This window comes from Penicillium angulare (assembly GCF_028827245.1).
Source record: "Penicillium angulare strain IBT 27051 chromosome Unknown utg000004l_segment0_segment0, whole genome shotgun sequence".
Lineage (NCBI taxonomy): Eukaryota > Fungi > Ascomycota > Eurotiomycetes > Eurotiales > Aspergillaceae > Penicillium > Penicillium angulare.
In genome coordinates, this window is record NW_026623163.1 from 8606583 (window position 1) to 8620608 (window position 14026).

Here is a 14026-nt window from a genome sequence, read left to right on the forward strand (position 1 = left end):
TTAATAGAGAATTGCGGGGGACTTCTTCCGACTCCCCGCATCCCGGAGTCCTCTCCTCTTCCAGCCCCTGAATAGCAATTCTCTCCGTTTCAACATGCTGCTAGGATGATCCGATGTCTGCACCACCGAAACGAAGCCGGCTTGTGACGGGATGGTAAGTTCCGAAGCTTTCTCTATGATGCGACTGCATATTAATCAAATCATAGTCAGCGGTGTCGGGGTATGCATTATTCAGTCTAAGACATACAGGTTGAATTGCTAATTCGAATTTGGTTGCATATCTACAGTTCGGCATCTAAAATGTGAGTTTTGTGCAGGGTATAAATAATAGCATTTATCTAATGACGCCCCTCAGGTGATATTCATTCGCAAGCTTGCAGACATTGCCTCAGTGCTGGATTTGAATGCGATCGAACGGCGATAAGATTTCGCAATGGGCTGGCATTACCCAAAAACCCGGATGTTGCATTCCCCGACCAAAAGGATTGGCCTCGAATTCACGGGAGAGGTATGTATTACAGCCCTATTTCTTGAATCCAAAATACCAATATTTCTATAGTCCGTTTCCACGATGAGACACCGGAAATTGTCAGCCTGTATTTGAGTTCTTCAGAAGATGCCAATCATCACTGGAATCACGAGGTAGAGAGAAGTGCAAGTCCAAAGCAGAGAGCGCCCTCCACCCAAGCGAATTTACACACACCCCAACCCGTTCCCAAAGATGGCGTATACCTTTCGCCACATAACTCCATTGATCTCTCACCCCCTGGCGCTTCCTACCACTCCGCTGCATCTACCAGATCGCGGGCTAGCTCAAAACCATTACAACCGTTCACCGAACGGGAATCAATATTGCTAAGGAATTTTGTTGAGAACATGGCCTTATGGGTAAGTCCTTTAAGTAGCGAGAAAAAGCTTACCTCTAACTGATCCGTGTTAAGGCTGATATCACCGATCCCCATCGACATTTTGAAATTGACGTACCTGTGAAAGCATTCAAAGAGCCCGTTTTGCGCTATGCAATCTTCGCGTTCTCATCGCGGCACTTGAATAGACAAGAGACGGGTAATGTTGAAGAGGCATTGGAGTACCATAACCGTTGTGTGCAGATCCTCATCCCGGCACTTTCTGATCCGGAAGAGCACATTACAGAGGACATTTTGGCTGCAGTAGCTATTCTCCGCCAGCATGAGGAGATGGATGGTAAGCCCTTTCTACTCATTTCAATTGATTTCTGGATACTAATATCTTACTAGGGGAGGACAATCAGTTCCATCTTACGGGGACAACTCACATTCTCAATACCGTCTCTACCTTCGGGTCACTGGGTAGTCTCGGTGAAGCAGCGGCGTGGCTTTGTCTACGTCAAGACATATATGTATCATTAACAACTCAACAACCCCTTCGAACCAATTTAGAAAACTTCTACGATTCGGACATTTTCCAACGGGATGATGATTTTGCATGGGCCAGCAAAATGGTATTCTTACTTGCCAAAGTGTTACAGATTGCATTTTCCGACTCGCCAGTACTTGACACTATCAACGAGGATGTTGAAGAATGGTTTCGCTCTAAGCCACATACCTTCAATCCACTTCGAACTGTCTCGCGTGCACCTACCCTCGATCGGCGTTTCCCAACTATTTGGATGTTGTTTCCTGTTCATGGTAGGTGGAATTCTAATTTCACCTTATACCTAAACCCGACCAACTCATCATTTTATACAGTGATTGGCCTGCAATATTATCACATCGCAAAGATTGTTTTAGCTCTATCCGAATCGTCGCAGCCGTCATCTGCATATGATAGTTTGCGGCATTCCCGAATGATTGAAGTCAGTCATAAGTCTCCGCCCAGAAATCTTGAGCAACTTTCTAATACTTTCATTGTGTGAAGATAAATGTTCGACATCATCTCCTCACAATTCTAGGACTGGCTCAGTCAAATACTCGAGCTGAAAACACCCTCTTTACTGCAAGGCACAGCTTAGTCGCATGTAAGCTTTTACTTGAAACTTGGGAGAAGCTACTTGGCTAACTTCTATCAAAGGGGGTTGGGTGCTTCGGCATCGTAGTGATCAGGAAGCAGCGGAGGCTCTTTTACATGATATGCATGCAACGACGGGATGGAATATGGATGGCTTGATTCAATCATTGCGAGGACAGTGGCAAGATGAGGCAGATATCAACGAATGACTAGGCTGGAACTAGCTTTGTATAGATAAATGATATTTTATATTCGCTTTTGCCAATGTTTACTCTATCTTTGTCCTGTAAACTTTCTTTTATCATATCCATCTAATGATATATGCACCCTGAGACTTGAAGTCATTCGAAGTGGTCTCCCAATGCATTCGAAATTCCCCTTGTTTACAATTTCTTCTTTTCAGATTGAGATTCGGACTTTCGAAATGCTGTGACGAACGCGGACGAACTCTGGTACATACAATCTACAAATTCAGTTAATAAATAGAGCCCAATTTTCTTCCGAAATTCAGATCACTCACAAGCTGGAATTGCAATCCAGAAAGCATTCAAGAAGATAAAGTAACCCCAGTAGTAATAACCCTCGGGACGAGAATAAGACCGTCCATTGTAATAATCTTCTAAAATGCTCGTCCCGTAGTACAGAACATCGCCGTAGAACTGACCCATGGAGACCAGAATTTGTGTCGGATGACGATAAGGAGACTTGACAAGAATCATCCAAGCGATGATGTAGGAAAGTGGACCCCAAAAGACCTGAAAAATAATTAGTTTTCAGTTATGGAATTGAAATGAGCGCATACATACAGCGGTGACTGTTTCCATGCTAACCACAAATGGTTCAATCGTCATGTATCGAGAGTCGGCTTTTGCGTATTCTTTCCACATTTGACCACCTAGGTCTTGCATGAGGGGCATAATTTGGTGGTTGTAAACGAAATAGCCTTCAAGGAATAAATGGATACATCCAGCTGGATTCGCCCGTTAAAAGTGCTCGGTGTTGAATTGTACATACTATTGTAACAGCAATTTTGAGGTTGCTTACTGAAAATAAACCACCCGAAGAGGATCTTGTCCTGGCGAGTTATGCTCGGCTTGTACCATTTCAAGATAATGGATGTGAATGCAATCACTGCCAGCGTTGAGAAGGTAAAAAAGCCAAGAAGTACCTCCACCCGTATTGTATTAGGGACATACTCGGTAAGACGAATGTCTAAGGGGTAAAAGGGGTGATCTGAACTCTCCGACATACTGTCACAAAAATTGCATTCGAATCGAATTATTGTAAGCAGCAGAGAATCTGGTCGGAAACTTTTTACGTAAAGTGTGATCTGAAGAGGAGGGGAATACTATCATTCAGCGGGCTTTAAGTAGACATCCAGCCAAGTATATATATTATCAGAGACCGGATTTGAAGCATCCTGATTCTTGAAACCCTTGGATGCCTCAGGCCTTAGGACCTCGACAATAACTATCATAAACATAAACTACTCCAGCCAATAACAATGAGCGTATCTAGTGGCGCCATCGGCTTGACGGCGAGCCGAATACGCCCCCGGTTTTTTGAATCCATTGACAACTCCTTTATCTAGTGGGGCCCAATGGATGCACCATTCATTTTGATTTAATTACCAAGAAGGATTGAAATGGATATATCGGGATTGAATCTAGAATTTTTTGAGTTGAGGCAGGGTAATTATATGCTAAATTAATGGCTTGGAAGTGGACTTTTGAGGGCTGCCTGGGAGGCTGTTTGTTATCTTGGCCCAACGCTTTCTTGAATAACCCTAGAAAATCAATTCATTATTCGGCGGAGAGAAAAGCGGACGAAAACAACGGACGAAAAGAACGTTCCCGCACGATTGGCTTTTGCGGCAGGGTATTGTGGCAAACCAGCCAATTTCAGCAGGGGTATATAATTTCAAGATATCGATGAAGTATCGGCACAGTTAGGTGTCTCGGGGACATGACACGAATCATGACATTCGCTCTCACTGCAAGCTCTATCAAAGTTAAAATAATCGTGGGCCTGGGGATGACGCAATCAACAAAGTCAATAACGTTACTACTCCCCGACAATCTGACAATCCTACAATTCTCCTTCAAGTTTTTATTATCATTATATCTCCGATGAATATTCTAAATTTGACTACTTTCCTCAATCTTAAATTCACTAATACCCTAGAATTCAATTGTTAATTTAAAAAATTATTGGAAAATGATCGTATATTATGGTTGAAACACACTGTAAGTGGACCCGATATTTCAAGATCATTATGGAGACCCGGGCCTTCCGAGCCGCCGAGCCGCCCACTTATGTCGTAGTGCGTCCTAGAATTTGGTAGGAAACACGTTAATGGGTAGTCATCGCTGCAAACAAGTATCGCCAAGTGCTGGGTTTGCTCTACTATGTGGATGAGGTAGATATCTACGGAGTATGATTGTCATGCTTATCTCCGCCTATGTTGACATCGATGATCATTGCAATGCAAGTTTGGACCTGGGAAAGAGGTTGAAATTTTTATATAGGATTCGATTTCGAACATAAAAAGTCATGTCCCTTTCTCTAGTCTCGATAGATTTGGCAAACCTTATTAAGAGTTTTTTTGGTGCTAATCTCATCACTTTTGATAATTTGCTCTCAACAATGTATCAAAAGGCTGCTCTTTCGATGAAGCTACTGGGCATCATCTATTTAGCGCAATGGACGCTTGCAGAGGCTGGTGGAATATATCCACATCGTGATCAGGGTTGGGGAGATCAACCCGATTGCTTTTTCTCATCTACTACAGTTCCTTGGCCACCCGTTACAAGCACTAGTAGTTCCACCACCACATCTGATATTATTCCTACCACAACTACTCCAAGTTCTACTTCGACAACATGTACTACTTCTACTACTTCAAGTTCCACAACTCCTACGGACTCAACCACATCTACAACCATAACACCTACCACGACTTCTACTACTACAACTCCAACATCAACGACGTCCACTGATTCTACCACGTCTACTACTAGTAGTACAACATCTACTACTACATCAACAACTTCTATTCCCTCCACCGATTCAACCACATCTACAACCATAACACCTACCACGACTTCTACTACTACAACTCCGACTTCAACGACGTCCACTGATTCTACCACGTCTACTACTAGTAGTACAACATCTACTACTACATCAACAACTTCTATTCCCTCCACCGATTCAACCACATCTACAACCATAACACCTACCACGACTTCTACTACTACAACTCCGACTTCAACGACGTCCACTGATTCTACCACATCTACTACAACGTCAACAACTTCTATTCCCTCCACTGATTCAACCACATCTACTACTACAACACCTACCACGACTTCTACTACTCTTACTACCACAACCACCACATCTACCACCTCTCCAAGTCCGACTACAACATCAACATCCACAAGTACCACTACTACTTCGAGCACAAGCACATCAAGTTCTCCTGTTCCTCCACCCTGCGAAGTCTGCATTCCCGACCCTGATCACAACAGATGTGATGCGTCTGCAACCTGCAATGATTTCGGTGCACACAATAACCAACCCCTTTGTGCTTGCTCACCTGGCTGGAAAAATAGCGAAGGTCTCGGATTCAGGCTACCCGATGATGTCGCTGCGCCTAATTTCGAGTATGAGGTTTTCGTGCCACTGGAGACTGTATGTGATGTGCAGTGTGATTATTATAATGTGGCTCCAGCTCAGCTCTGTTTGGATGTGCCGGTTCTTGCAGATCAATGCACACTTGTGCCACTTTAGCCTGCAGCAAGATAAGTTACCTGGAATTCGGGTGGGGAGGCAGATCGAATGATAATTTCAATCAGCCTGGCTTCTAGCGAATGAAAGTCAAAGAACTAGATTCAGCTCTGGATATTGGGATATTAGATAATTCTGGGCTTCAATGTAATTCTTAACTTTTCGATGATGTTCCAGAAAAATAAGTATCGTTTCCATTTACTTTCCTACCCAATAAATGCCATACTAAGAGGGGAGCACCACGGATCAGTACCTACTGTAATCATTGTAACTTGTGGAAATTCAAGGCGGCATAGACATATTTAGATACACAAGGAATCAATTCTGTAAAGCAAAAGTTGGAACATGTTTATCATGAAAAGGTATATGCAAATTGACCATCTGGAAATTGTATTTTTGGATGCTGTCTAGGCAGAACTTTCCTAGAAGCTTCTGTACATTGATATGTTACAGAACAATGGTTGTTGTTCAGTTGCGAAATAGTTTCAAGCCACCTTCTTCGCGGTCGTTGTCACTCTCTTCCTCGCTACCGCTCTCATCACCTTCGCCCAGGAGTCCACTCGCAGTCCTGCCAAGCAGAGAAGCGAAGAACTCTTCACGGGCACCCGTCGTCCATACGCCCCGGTCCTCGGGGGCCATGAAGTTCTGAAGTTTTTCGTGAACATTGAAACGCATCTTGCGACCCTTTGATGCGCGGGTATCAATGTCTCGTTTGACTTTGTCGTTACGCATACCGGTGACAGGATGGATAGGTAGGCGAGATGGCAGCTGGTGGAGGGTATCCATTCCACCAGTCATGGCATCCGATGAAGACATGCGTTGCTCAACAAGATCGCGCAGAAGCGATTGGTAAAAGATAGTGTCGTCATAAATTGGTTGAGGGGCATCAGACGAGTTGGCACCGGTAGATTGACGGGCACGTTTGGACGATCGATCGCCAAGTTCAGTAGCAACGTGGGCATCGAGAACAGCAGTAATGGTTTGCTGGCCAGAAGGACCAAGCAATTTGCCTCTGGCGTTGGGGAGAGAAGACGAGTTGCCTCTGACCTTAGACGACCATTTATCGAGGGTAGAGCGGCGGTGAGCCAGCGATTCGGATTCTAAATCAGCCATGCGTTGCCAAAGTAAATCAGATTCGGTGGCAGGAGTGACAGGCGAAAGTCTCTTCCTTTTCTTGTTACCATCCTTGGTGTGAGCGTCTGCAAGCGCAGTGCGTAGCTCCTCAAGGGTGGACCAAAGAGCAAGTGCTGCGGACTCAGCTGATTTGATCGCATCCTCATCTGCCGCCCCCTCATCACTGTCTGCCGTCGCATCTTTCTCGCCACTCACTACAGAGCTAGACATCTCGTCAATTGCTGACAGTCCTTTTTGAAGCTTGATGCGTGTGTTGAGCAACGAGTCAAAAGTGATACGTTGCGCCTTAACAGCCTTTCCCTTGGCAGCGTCTGCTTTGGCCGCTTGAGAGATAGTAGCAGCTATTGTTTTCTGATCGGAGGCCATCAATCTTCGCAGTTCCTCTCGATCATCGGGCTTCGCACTGCCGTGCTTGACAGATTTCGCATTCCGCTTCGCCGTCGGCGGTGCGCCTTCGTCGGAGTCATCGCTCTCACTCGCTTCAGTCCCGTCATCCTCGTCCCCCTCCCCACTAGTGATGTCGTCCGAATCGTCATCATCTTCATTTTCGGACCCGTCGAGGTCTACGTCAGACGCAGAGTCTGAGCCTGTAAGTGCGCCGTCGTTGTCCTCCTCCGCGTTGGAGTCGATCTCCTCGTCTGAATCTTGATCGTCGTCGCTCTCCCCAGAGTGGGCCGCAAACGGGTCATCATCACTATCGGCGTTGAGAGCATCCCTGCTTACACGAGCACCTGCGTACTCCTTTCCCAGCTTGATGCCCTCTTGTTTTCGGAGCTTTCCCTTCCTATTCGAACCCATTAGTGCCCTGTATTTTTTCAGTAGGTGTGGAGTCGCAACCTACCCAACAGCCTGATAATGCTCTCTTCCAGCATTTGCGTCAGACGTTTTGTCGCCGCCCTCGTCGCTGGAGGAAACATCACGGTCAAGATCTTCGGGATCGAAGTCTAAGTGTTTAAGTCAGCTAAGGGCAGTCCACCGAATGATGAGTAGAAAGAATAAATTGAATATCACATACCCTTTGGAGTCGGATCTTCTAAATCCGCAAGCTGGTCAGCCAGCGAACGTGCTTTTGTGGGCGCCATTGTATGTGATATTAGGCTTGGAGAAATCTAAGTTGCCAATGACTTTTTTTTTGTTTTTCCGTTATCCGGATAATCTGTCCTTAAATGGTCTAGCGTTAGATGGCTCTTCAATACACCGAAGGCGGTCGGTCGAAGGCGGTTTCATTTCTTGCTGGCAGAATCATAACAATTGTCGTCGTTTGCTCATCGAACTCACTTCTCATCGCATACATCATTGTCCATGATGATCATTGCTAATCAGTTTCGAGTACCAGCTGGCTGCACTGCTCATTTGAGGAGGGCATTTTCCTCAACTAGCAGGACGCTTTCACATGACAACCCATTGGTGAGTAAGCTCTCAAACCTGTTCAATGCATCCAAATCCCTATGTTGTTTGTGTTCATGTGGCAAAGCATTCTTACAAGAAATTGCTTTCTCTATGTTGAATTACTCGCCTCTAACTCTACTGTGTCCACTTTATGGTTTTCTGACTTGGTGTTAGGGACTTCCCCGTTCCGGCACACCACCCTCTTTCCGAAGTCGGCGAGGGGTACCTGAGAAGCGCAAGATTCGGGATGTTAAGAAGGTAGTTGCAGTCTCTTCGGCAAAGGGAGGTGTAGGGAAATCAACAGTTGCGGGTGAGCTTTCTTCCGATGTCAAATATCTAGACATATCAACTGCAAATTCAAAATCATGCCAGAGTAAAGCTGAAATGTTTCCGGTTCAAACTAGTTAATCTTGCTCTCTCTTTCGCTCGTCGGGGCATTCGAACTGGTATTCTAGACACTGATATTTTCGGCCCGTCTATACCGACTCTACTAAACCTTTCCGGAGAACCTCGTCTCGATGAAAGTAAGATCCACCATCTGATTCAATATTATCATCTATCAAGGTCTAGGCTCACCTTAATACTCTTCTTAGATAACTGCTTGGTACCGCTCACAAATTATGGCCTCAAGTCAATGTCAATGGGCTATCTATTACCACAAACTCAAGCCGACAGTGAAACAGGGGAAGTACCCATGGACACAACGCCGATATCTTGGCGTGGACTGATGGTAACAAAAGCCATGCACCAACTTCTTCATTCCGTCTCCTGGGGTCCTTTAGATGTCCTGGTTCTGGATCTTCCACCAGGTACCGGTGATGTCCAACTCACCATCAACCAAGAAATCATCATCGATGGCTCAGTCATTGTAACAACGCCGCAAGATATCGCTCTCCGCGATGCAGTCCGTGGGTTTGGCATGTTTCAGCGCATGGATGTTCCTGTTCTCGGCATGGTCCGCAATATGGCTTATTTTGCCTGTCCAAACTGTGGGCACCAGACTCGTATTTTCTCGCATGGTGAAGCTCATGGTTCGAATTGCGAAGATCACGGGGTGGTAGCAGAGTGCAAACGTTTGGGTGTCGATTTCCTCGGCGATATCCCCCTCGATGCACAGGTGTGCGAAGATGCTGATCGGGGAATGCCAACTGTTGTGGCCGAAGAGTCGACAGAGCGAAGTGCTAGGCGAGATGCCTTTCTCAGTGTTGCCGAGCAAGTAGCACGCAAGATCGGCTTAGAGTGGAAGTAATCTGATCCTCTGGCCATCCTACTGCCTGTAACATTTTGGTCCTATCTTGTACATTAGGAATTGTGCGGATATATGGTGATATTTATTGAAACAGGATAAAATTCTCTCGAGCATCAGCCGGTGGCTCTTTTTGCTGATGATAAGCCCGGGCTCTTCTCTTCAAAGGGCAGGCCAAGAAGTATTGATTTGTATGTATTATTAAAATGTTTGAGGCACCAAAGACGGTCTCCATCTTTTGCAAACAACTTCATGAAGTGCCACAAATGCTTCTAATCCTTTTGGTGGGTCTTCAGTGCTGAGATGACACCACCGATCTTCGATAAGCTCCTTCATAGATCGCATGTTATATGAGCACGAAAGTGGAAGAGAGTCTATCTGGTCAGGCACAAAGCGTTCGAGGTGGTCATAAGCCACTTCGACCATCATGCGAGCAAGGGTATCAAGTGTAGCATGTGATTGCTCTTGAAGTTTGGCTTCGGCCAGATCTGGAACTGAAGATCGCTTGAGAATATATTGATGCAAACGGACAAGTGACCTTAGTTTGTACGATATCAACTTCATAGTTCTCATAGAGGCCATCGTGTATGTGAGAACTTGAAACGGCTCAACATACCTTATTACAATCCCGTTCGCACCACATGTGTGCTTTTGAGAAGACTGGTTCATTAAAATAGTCAAAAACCCGCGTAGCTTCTCATCTAATTTGATAATCTTCGAAATTGGGGCCGATTTCGCTTTCTCTGTGGTATGTAGGACCTGAATTAAAAAAGATATCGCCTGGATTTGGCGGCCAAACGATCCCACATTATTTGCATTAATATCACCAATGGAAGCTGTTTGACCAGGCTGTACTTTATTTGATGATGAATCCATGTAATTTGTTGGTAACAAATCAGAAGGTAGTTCAGTCTCTGAATTTGGGAAGTCCAAAGCTGGTTTGAGGTTATCCAGGGGGCATTCATCCAGGACAAGTCTGTGAATCAGCATAAGCATCGGTCTCGTTCTATTCAATCAAGTTCTCACAAACCTTTCTAACATAATCATTGCCCAATAGATATTTTGAATTTCAAGAGACTTCAAGGTAGAGGGGATGCCACTGCTGTCTCCCTTAGCAGTTCGATGACAGGTATCAATCCCAAGAATTGTAGCCATCCGCACACATATTCCGATGGACACATACGCAGCATGGGGTCTACCAGAAGCATACTCGTATGCAGCCAGGAGTAGGCCAGCTTGAACCAGTCGTGTAGAAGCAGTCAATGCAGATTGAACACGGGTAAGAGATATCCGGAACTCCAGATATAAGGTCTGCGGAGGTATAATGTGCGTCTTGCTGAGATCAGATGGATCCAGCGTGACCAAGAACATAGCCATAATGAGCAAAGAAAGGTCTGCTGGTGGGCATTGTTCACCGTGCTTTGCTGTAGCTTCCACTAATAGATCTTGGGATACTACCGGTAGCCACCGATGGAAATTCCAGAAATACTGGTCGCAGACCTCCGAAAAGGTTCGGTGGGTGATTCGAAAAACTTCAGAGACTTCATGACGCAGGAATCCCTCGATTGACTTTGGTGAATAGGTTAATGAGCTCGTATTCGCAAATGAACTTGAGGAAAGTGAAGGACTAATAGCCCACAATACATTCCTCCCCGCCAGGTTGCGGCGGCCTTCTGTCTCCACGATCGGGTCATCATAGACGCATGTCAGGCCACGTTGGGTGCAATACCCACAGCTTGGACGGGTCTTGTCACACCCCTTTTTCCGAGCTTTGCACGTGGTACAGACTCTTGCCGCTCGTTCCATAATGGGCCACCGTTCTCGGGGATACGGTCCCTAGTCTACTTCCAGGGTGTTCTTTGCTCGACACGTCACCCTAATTCAGTTAATCGGCGATGACATAGGCTCGCGGCCGCCACTAAGTTTGACCTGTGGCTCTGTCGAGCAAAATTGAGCGACAATGCGGTATTCAAATCAAAATGGGCCGCTAGAGTACTGTAGGTGGGCTGTCAGCTCATGGATAATGCGCGGATGAATAAGTGGGGACTCGGCGGCCGCCGCTTTCCCAATTCTGGAATAGTGCAGATCATATCGTCCCGAAGGAACTGTACAGATTCAACATGAAAGAGCAAATTTTATCGACTCGTTAATTTGGTTTGTGGATTCAAACTACTTGGTGGGGATATTTATGGGCTATTTTTTCACTCAGTAGTATATAACATTGATCATGTTCCTTAGGAATCGTTCAGCAAGTTTATAATCTTCTTTCTCTTCTCACCATGGCGTCCTCTGATCTAGAAGCTCAATCACAGCCAACTGAAAAACCAAGCTTCCAGAATCTTGAGTCTTTCAAAGTTTCTTTCGAGCCAGATGATCCTAACAATCCTAAGAACTTCACATCAGTCTACAAAATATGGCTCGTCTTTCAAATGAGCTTGCTTGCAATGACTGGGGCTCTTGGTTCATCTATCATTTCACCTGCTTCGCCCAAGATTGCAGAATACGCAAATATTAGCACTGAGGTAACATCTCTCACGGTCGCTCTTTTTGTTTTGGGTTGGGCTGTTGGACCCATGATATGGGCTCCTATCAGCGAAACCTATGGGCGTCGACTGGGCATGTTACCGGCAATGTTTGTCCTGGGGCTCTTCAGTATTGGCACCGCTACCAGTAAGAGCGCCGTAGCAATATTCCTTACACGCTTTTTTGGTGGAATTTTTGCATCTGCACCAATCAGTAATGTACCTGCAGCTTTGGGTGACATTTTTCTTCCAGCGACCCGGGGCAATGCCATGACTTTCGTGTCCCTATGTATTACAGGGGGGCCTACTATCGGACCTATTGTTGGATCAGCCTTGACCGTCAATGACAAACTAGGATGGCGCTGTTAGTATACCTTGCGAGTCTCCACAATTTCCAAGATCCTACTCTAATGAACGCATCTTCAGGGACGGAGTACATCGAGGCCATCATTGCGTTCTTCTTATTCGGCCTGTGTGCATTATGTCTTCCAGAGACATACGCTCCAGTGCTTTTAAAACAAAAGGCACAGAGACTACGAAAGAGCACTGGGGATGATCGTTACTGGCATCCTCACGAGGAAGAGAAAATTAGTGTTCATAATATCGTAACCAAGCATCTTGCTCGGCCATTACTGTAAGTTGGTCCGCACTGCCTGAAAACGATTGCATCATCTTATTAATTGTTATTCTTTTTACTGTTTTGATAGCATGTTGTTCACCGAGCCTATGGTCACGCTGATCGCCATATATGCTTCATTCACCTACAGCCTGATTTACTTGACCCTCGAAGTATTTCCGATCGTGTTCAGCGATGATCGCCATTGGGGACTTGTGATATCAACTCTTCCCTTCCTTTCCATCTTAGTGGGTGTTCTCTGTGCTGTTTTGATCAACTTTGCGAACCAGCCACGTTATAAGCGGGTCGTGGAAGCCGCTCAGGGCAAGGCAGTACCTGAAGCCCGCTTGCCCCCGATTTTCATTGGAGGAGTCCTATTATCGATAGGTCTTTTCTGGTTTGGTTGGACAGCAGATCCAAAATATCCTTGGCCATCATCGGTGATAGCAGCTGGTAAGAAATGCGAAGCTATGCATACCCTTGGTGTGAACACCCCTTGCGTGGCTGACACTCAGATCATAGGTTTCATCGCTGCAGGGTTCAGTGTTGTTTTTCAACAGTGTCTCAATTTTTTGGTCGATACTTATGGCCAATTTGCTGCCAGTGCAGTGTCAGCGAATACGATTCTGCGATCTGTTTTTGCGTGCGCAATGCCGATCGCAGCACGGCCCATGTTCGAAAATCTAGGACTCGGACCGGCAGCCAGTCTTTTGGGTGGCATTTCATGCTTAGCTCTACCGGTCCCTTTCCTTTTCATGAGATATGGGCAAGAATTGAGAGCCAAGTCTAGATTCGCCGAGGAGATACGTAACGGCCCGCGCACTCGTATTATTTAGTGCACGGTCTGCACACCGATGTAGATCAAGCTTGATATTCATCGACAATTACTAAGTTGGAAAGTATTTGGCATACATTATAGTTGCCTAAATATCACGCCTTGATCTCACAATACTTTATGGGTTATCAGCAATCACAGCGATGTTTTGTTAAATAAAGTTAAAATTGCATAGCCACGATTTGGGCCACGAGAAGAAATTTAACCTCGGGGGGGTAAAACGAGCTTTCCAGGATTATTTTCGGGCGTTTACCCCAGATATGAAAATGCATTCTTCAGGTTAAACATTATGAAGCCACATCATATCCAAATTTGTGGCAATTGACCCCCTGGTTAAGGGTCCATCACTCAGGTTACAAACCTTCCCAACAGTATTGGCAGTGATTTGTGGAGGCGCAGTCTGTCCAGTTCTCTAATTTTGGTATCTAACGTCTGCGTAAAGAGTATGATGACGGATTGACAATCTGTGGTACCTAATCCGGTATCTCGAGTACTACCGTTTCAAG

At 45.5% G+C, this 14026-nt stretch overlaps 7 protein-coding genes across 7 annotated transcripts; 4 read left to right on the forward strand and 3 right to left on the reverse strand.

Annotated features, from left to right (window-relative positions):
* Positions 1-113: 113 nt before the first annotated feature.
* N7478_007134 (uncharacterized protein) lies at positions 114-2195 on the forward strand (the record flags this gene model as incomplete). The annotated part of the gene is made up of 10 exons (XM_056923348.1): positions 114-154; positions 207-220; positions 288-302; positions 356-508; positions 560-888; positions 942-1203; positions 1257-1667; positions 1728-1834; positions 1897-1996; positions 2050-2195. The coding sequence occupies 10 exons, from the start codon at positions 114-116 to the stop codon at positions 2193-2195; spliced, it is 1578 nt and encodes a 525-aa protein (XP_056781385.1).
* Positions 2196-2369: 174 nt separating this feature from the next.
* N7478_007135 (EXPERA domain-containing protein) lies at positions 2370-2903 on the reverse strand (the record flags this gene model as incomplete). The annotated part of the gene is made up of 3 exons (XM_056923349.1): positions 2370-2449; positions 2507-2741; positions 2793-2903. The coding sequence occupies 3 exons, from the start codon at positions 2901-2903 to the stop codon at positions 2370-2372; spliced, it is 426 nt and encodes a 141-aa protein (XP_056781386.1).
* A 1729-nt stretch (positions 2904-4632) lies between these two features.
* On the forward strand, positions 4633-5781 carry N7478_007136 (uncharacterized protein; the record flags this gene model as incomplete). The annotated part of the gene is made up of 1 exon (XM_056923350.1): positions 4633-5781. One exon carries the CDS (start codon positions 4633-4635, stop codon positions 5779-5781), a length of 1149 nt encoding a protein of 382 aa, XP_056781387.1.
* Positions 5782-6246: 465 nt separating this feature from the next.
* N7478_007137 (AATF family protein) lies at positions 6247-7994 on the reverse strand (the record flags this gene model as incomplete). Its single annotated transcript, XM_056923351.1, has 3 exons — positions 6247-7696; positions 7754-7856; positions 7928-7994. The coding sequence occupies 3 exons, from the start codon at positions 7992-7994 to the stop codon at positions 6247-6249; spliced, it is 1620 nt and encodes a 539-aa protein (XP_056781388.1).
* A 223-nt stretch (positions 7995-8217) lies between these two features.
* N7478_007138 (Mrp/NBP35 family ATP-binding protein) lies at positions 8218-9550 on the forward strand (the record flags this gene model as incomplete). The annotated part of the gene is made up of 3 exons (XM_056923352.1): positions 8218-8319; positions 8476-8611; positions 8895-9550. 3 exons carry the CDS (start codon positions 8218-8220, stop codon positions 9548-9550), a joined length of 894 nt encoding a protein of 297 aa, XP_056781389.1.
* A 1011-nt stretch (positions 9551-10561) lies between these two features.
* On the reverse strand, positions 10562-11353 carry N7478_007139 (uncharacterized protein; the record flags this gene model as incomplete). The annotated part of the gene is made up of 1 exon (XM_056923353.1): positions 10562-11353. One exon carries the CDS (start codon positions 11351-11353, stop codon positions 10562-10564), a length of 792 nt encoding a protein of 263 aa, XP_056781390.1.
* Positions 11354-11826: 473 nt separating this feature from the next.
* Positions 11827-13521, forward strand: N7478_007140 (MFS transporter; the record flags this gene model as incomplete). The annotated part of the gene is made up of 3 exons (XM_056923354.1): positions 11827-12433; positions 12496-12703; positions 12777-13521. 3 exons carry the CDS (start codon positions 11827-11829, stop codon positions 13519-13521), a joined length of 1560 nt encoding a protein of 519 aa, XP_056781391.1.
* Positions 13522-14026: the final 505 nt, after the last annotated feature.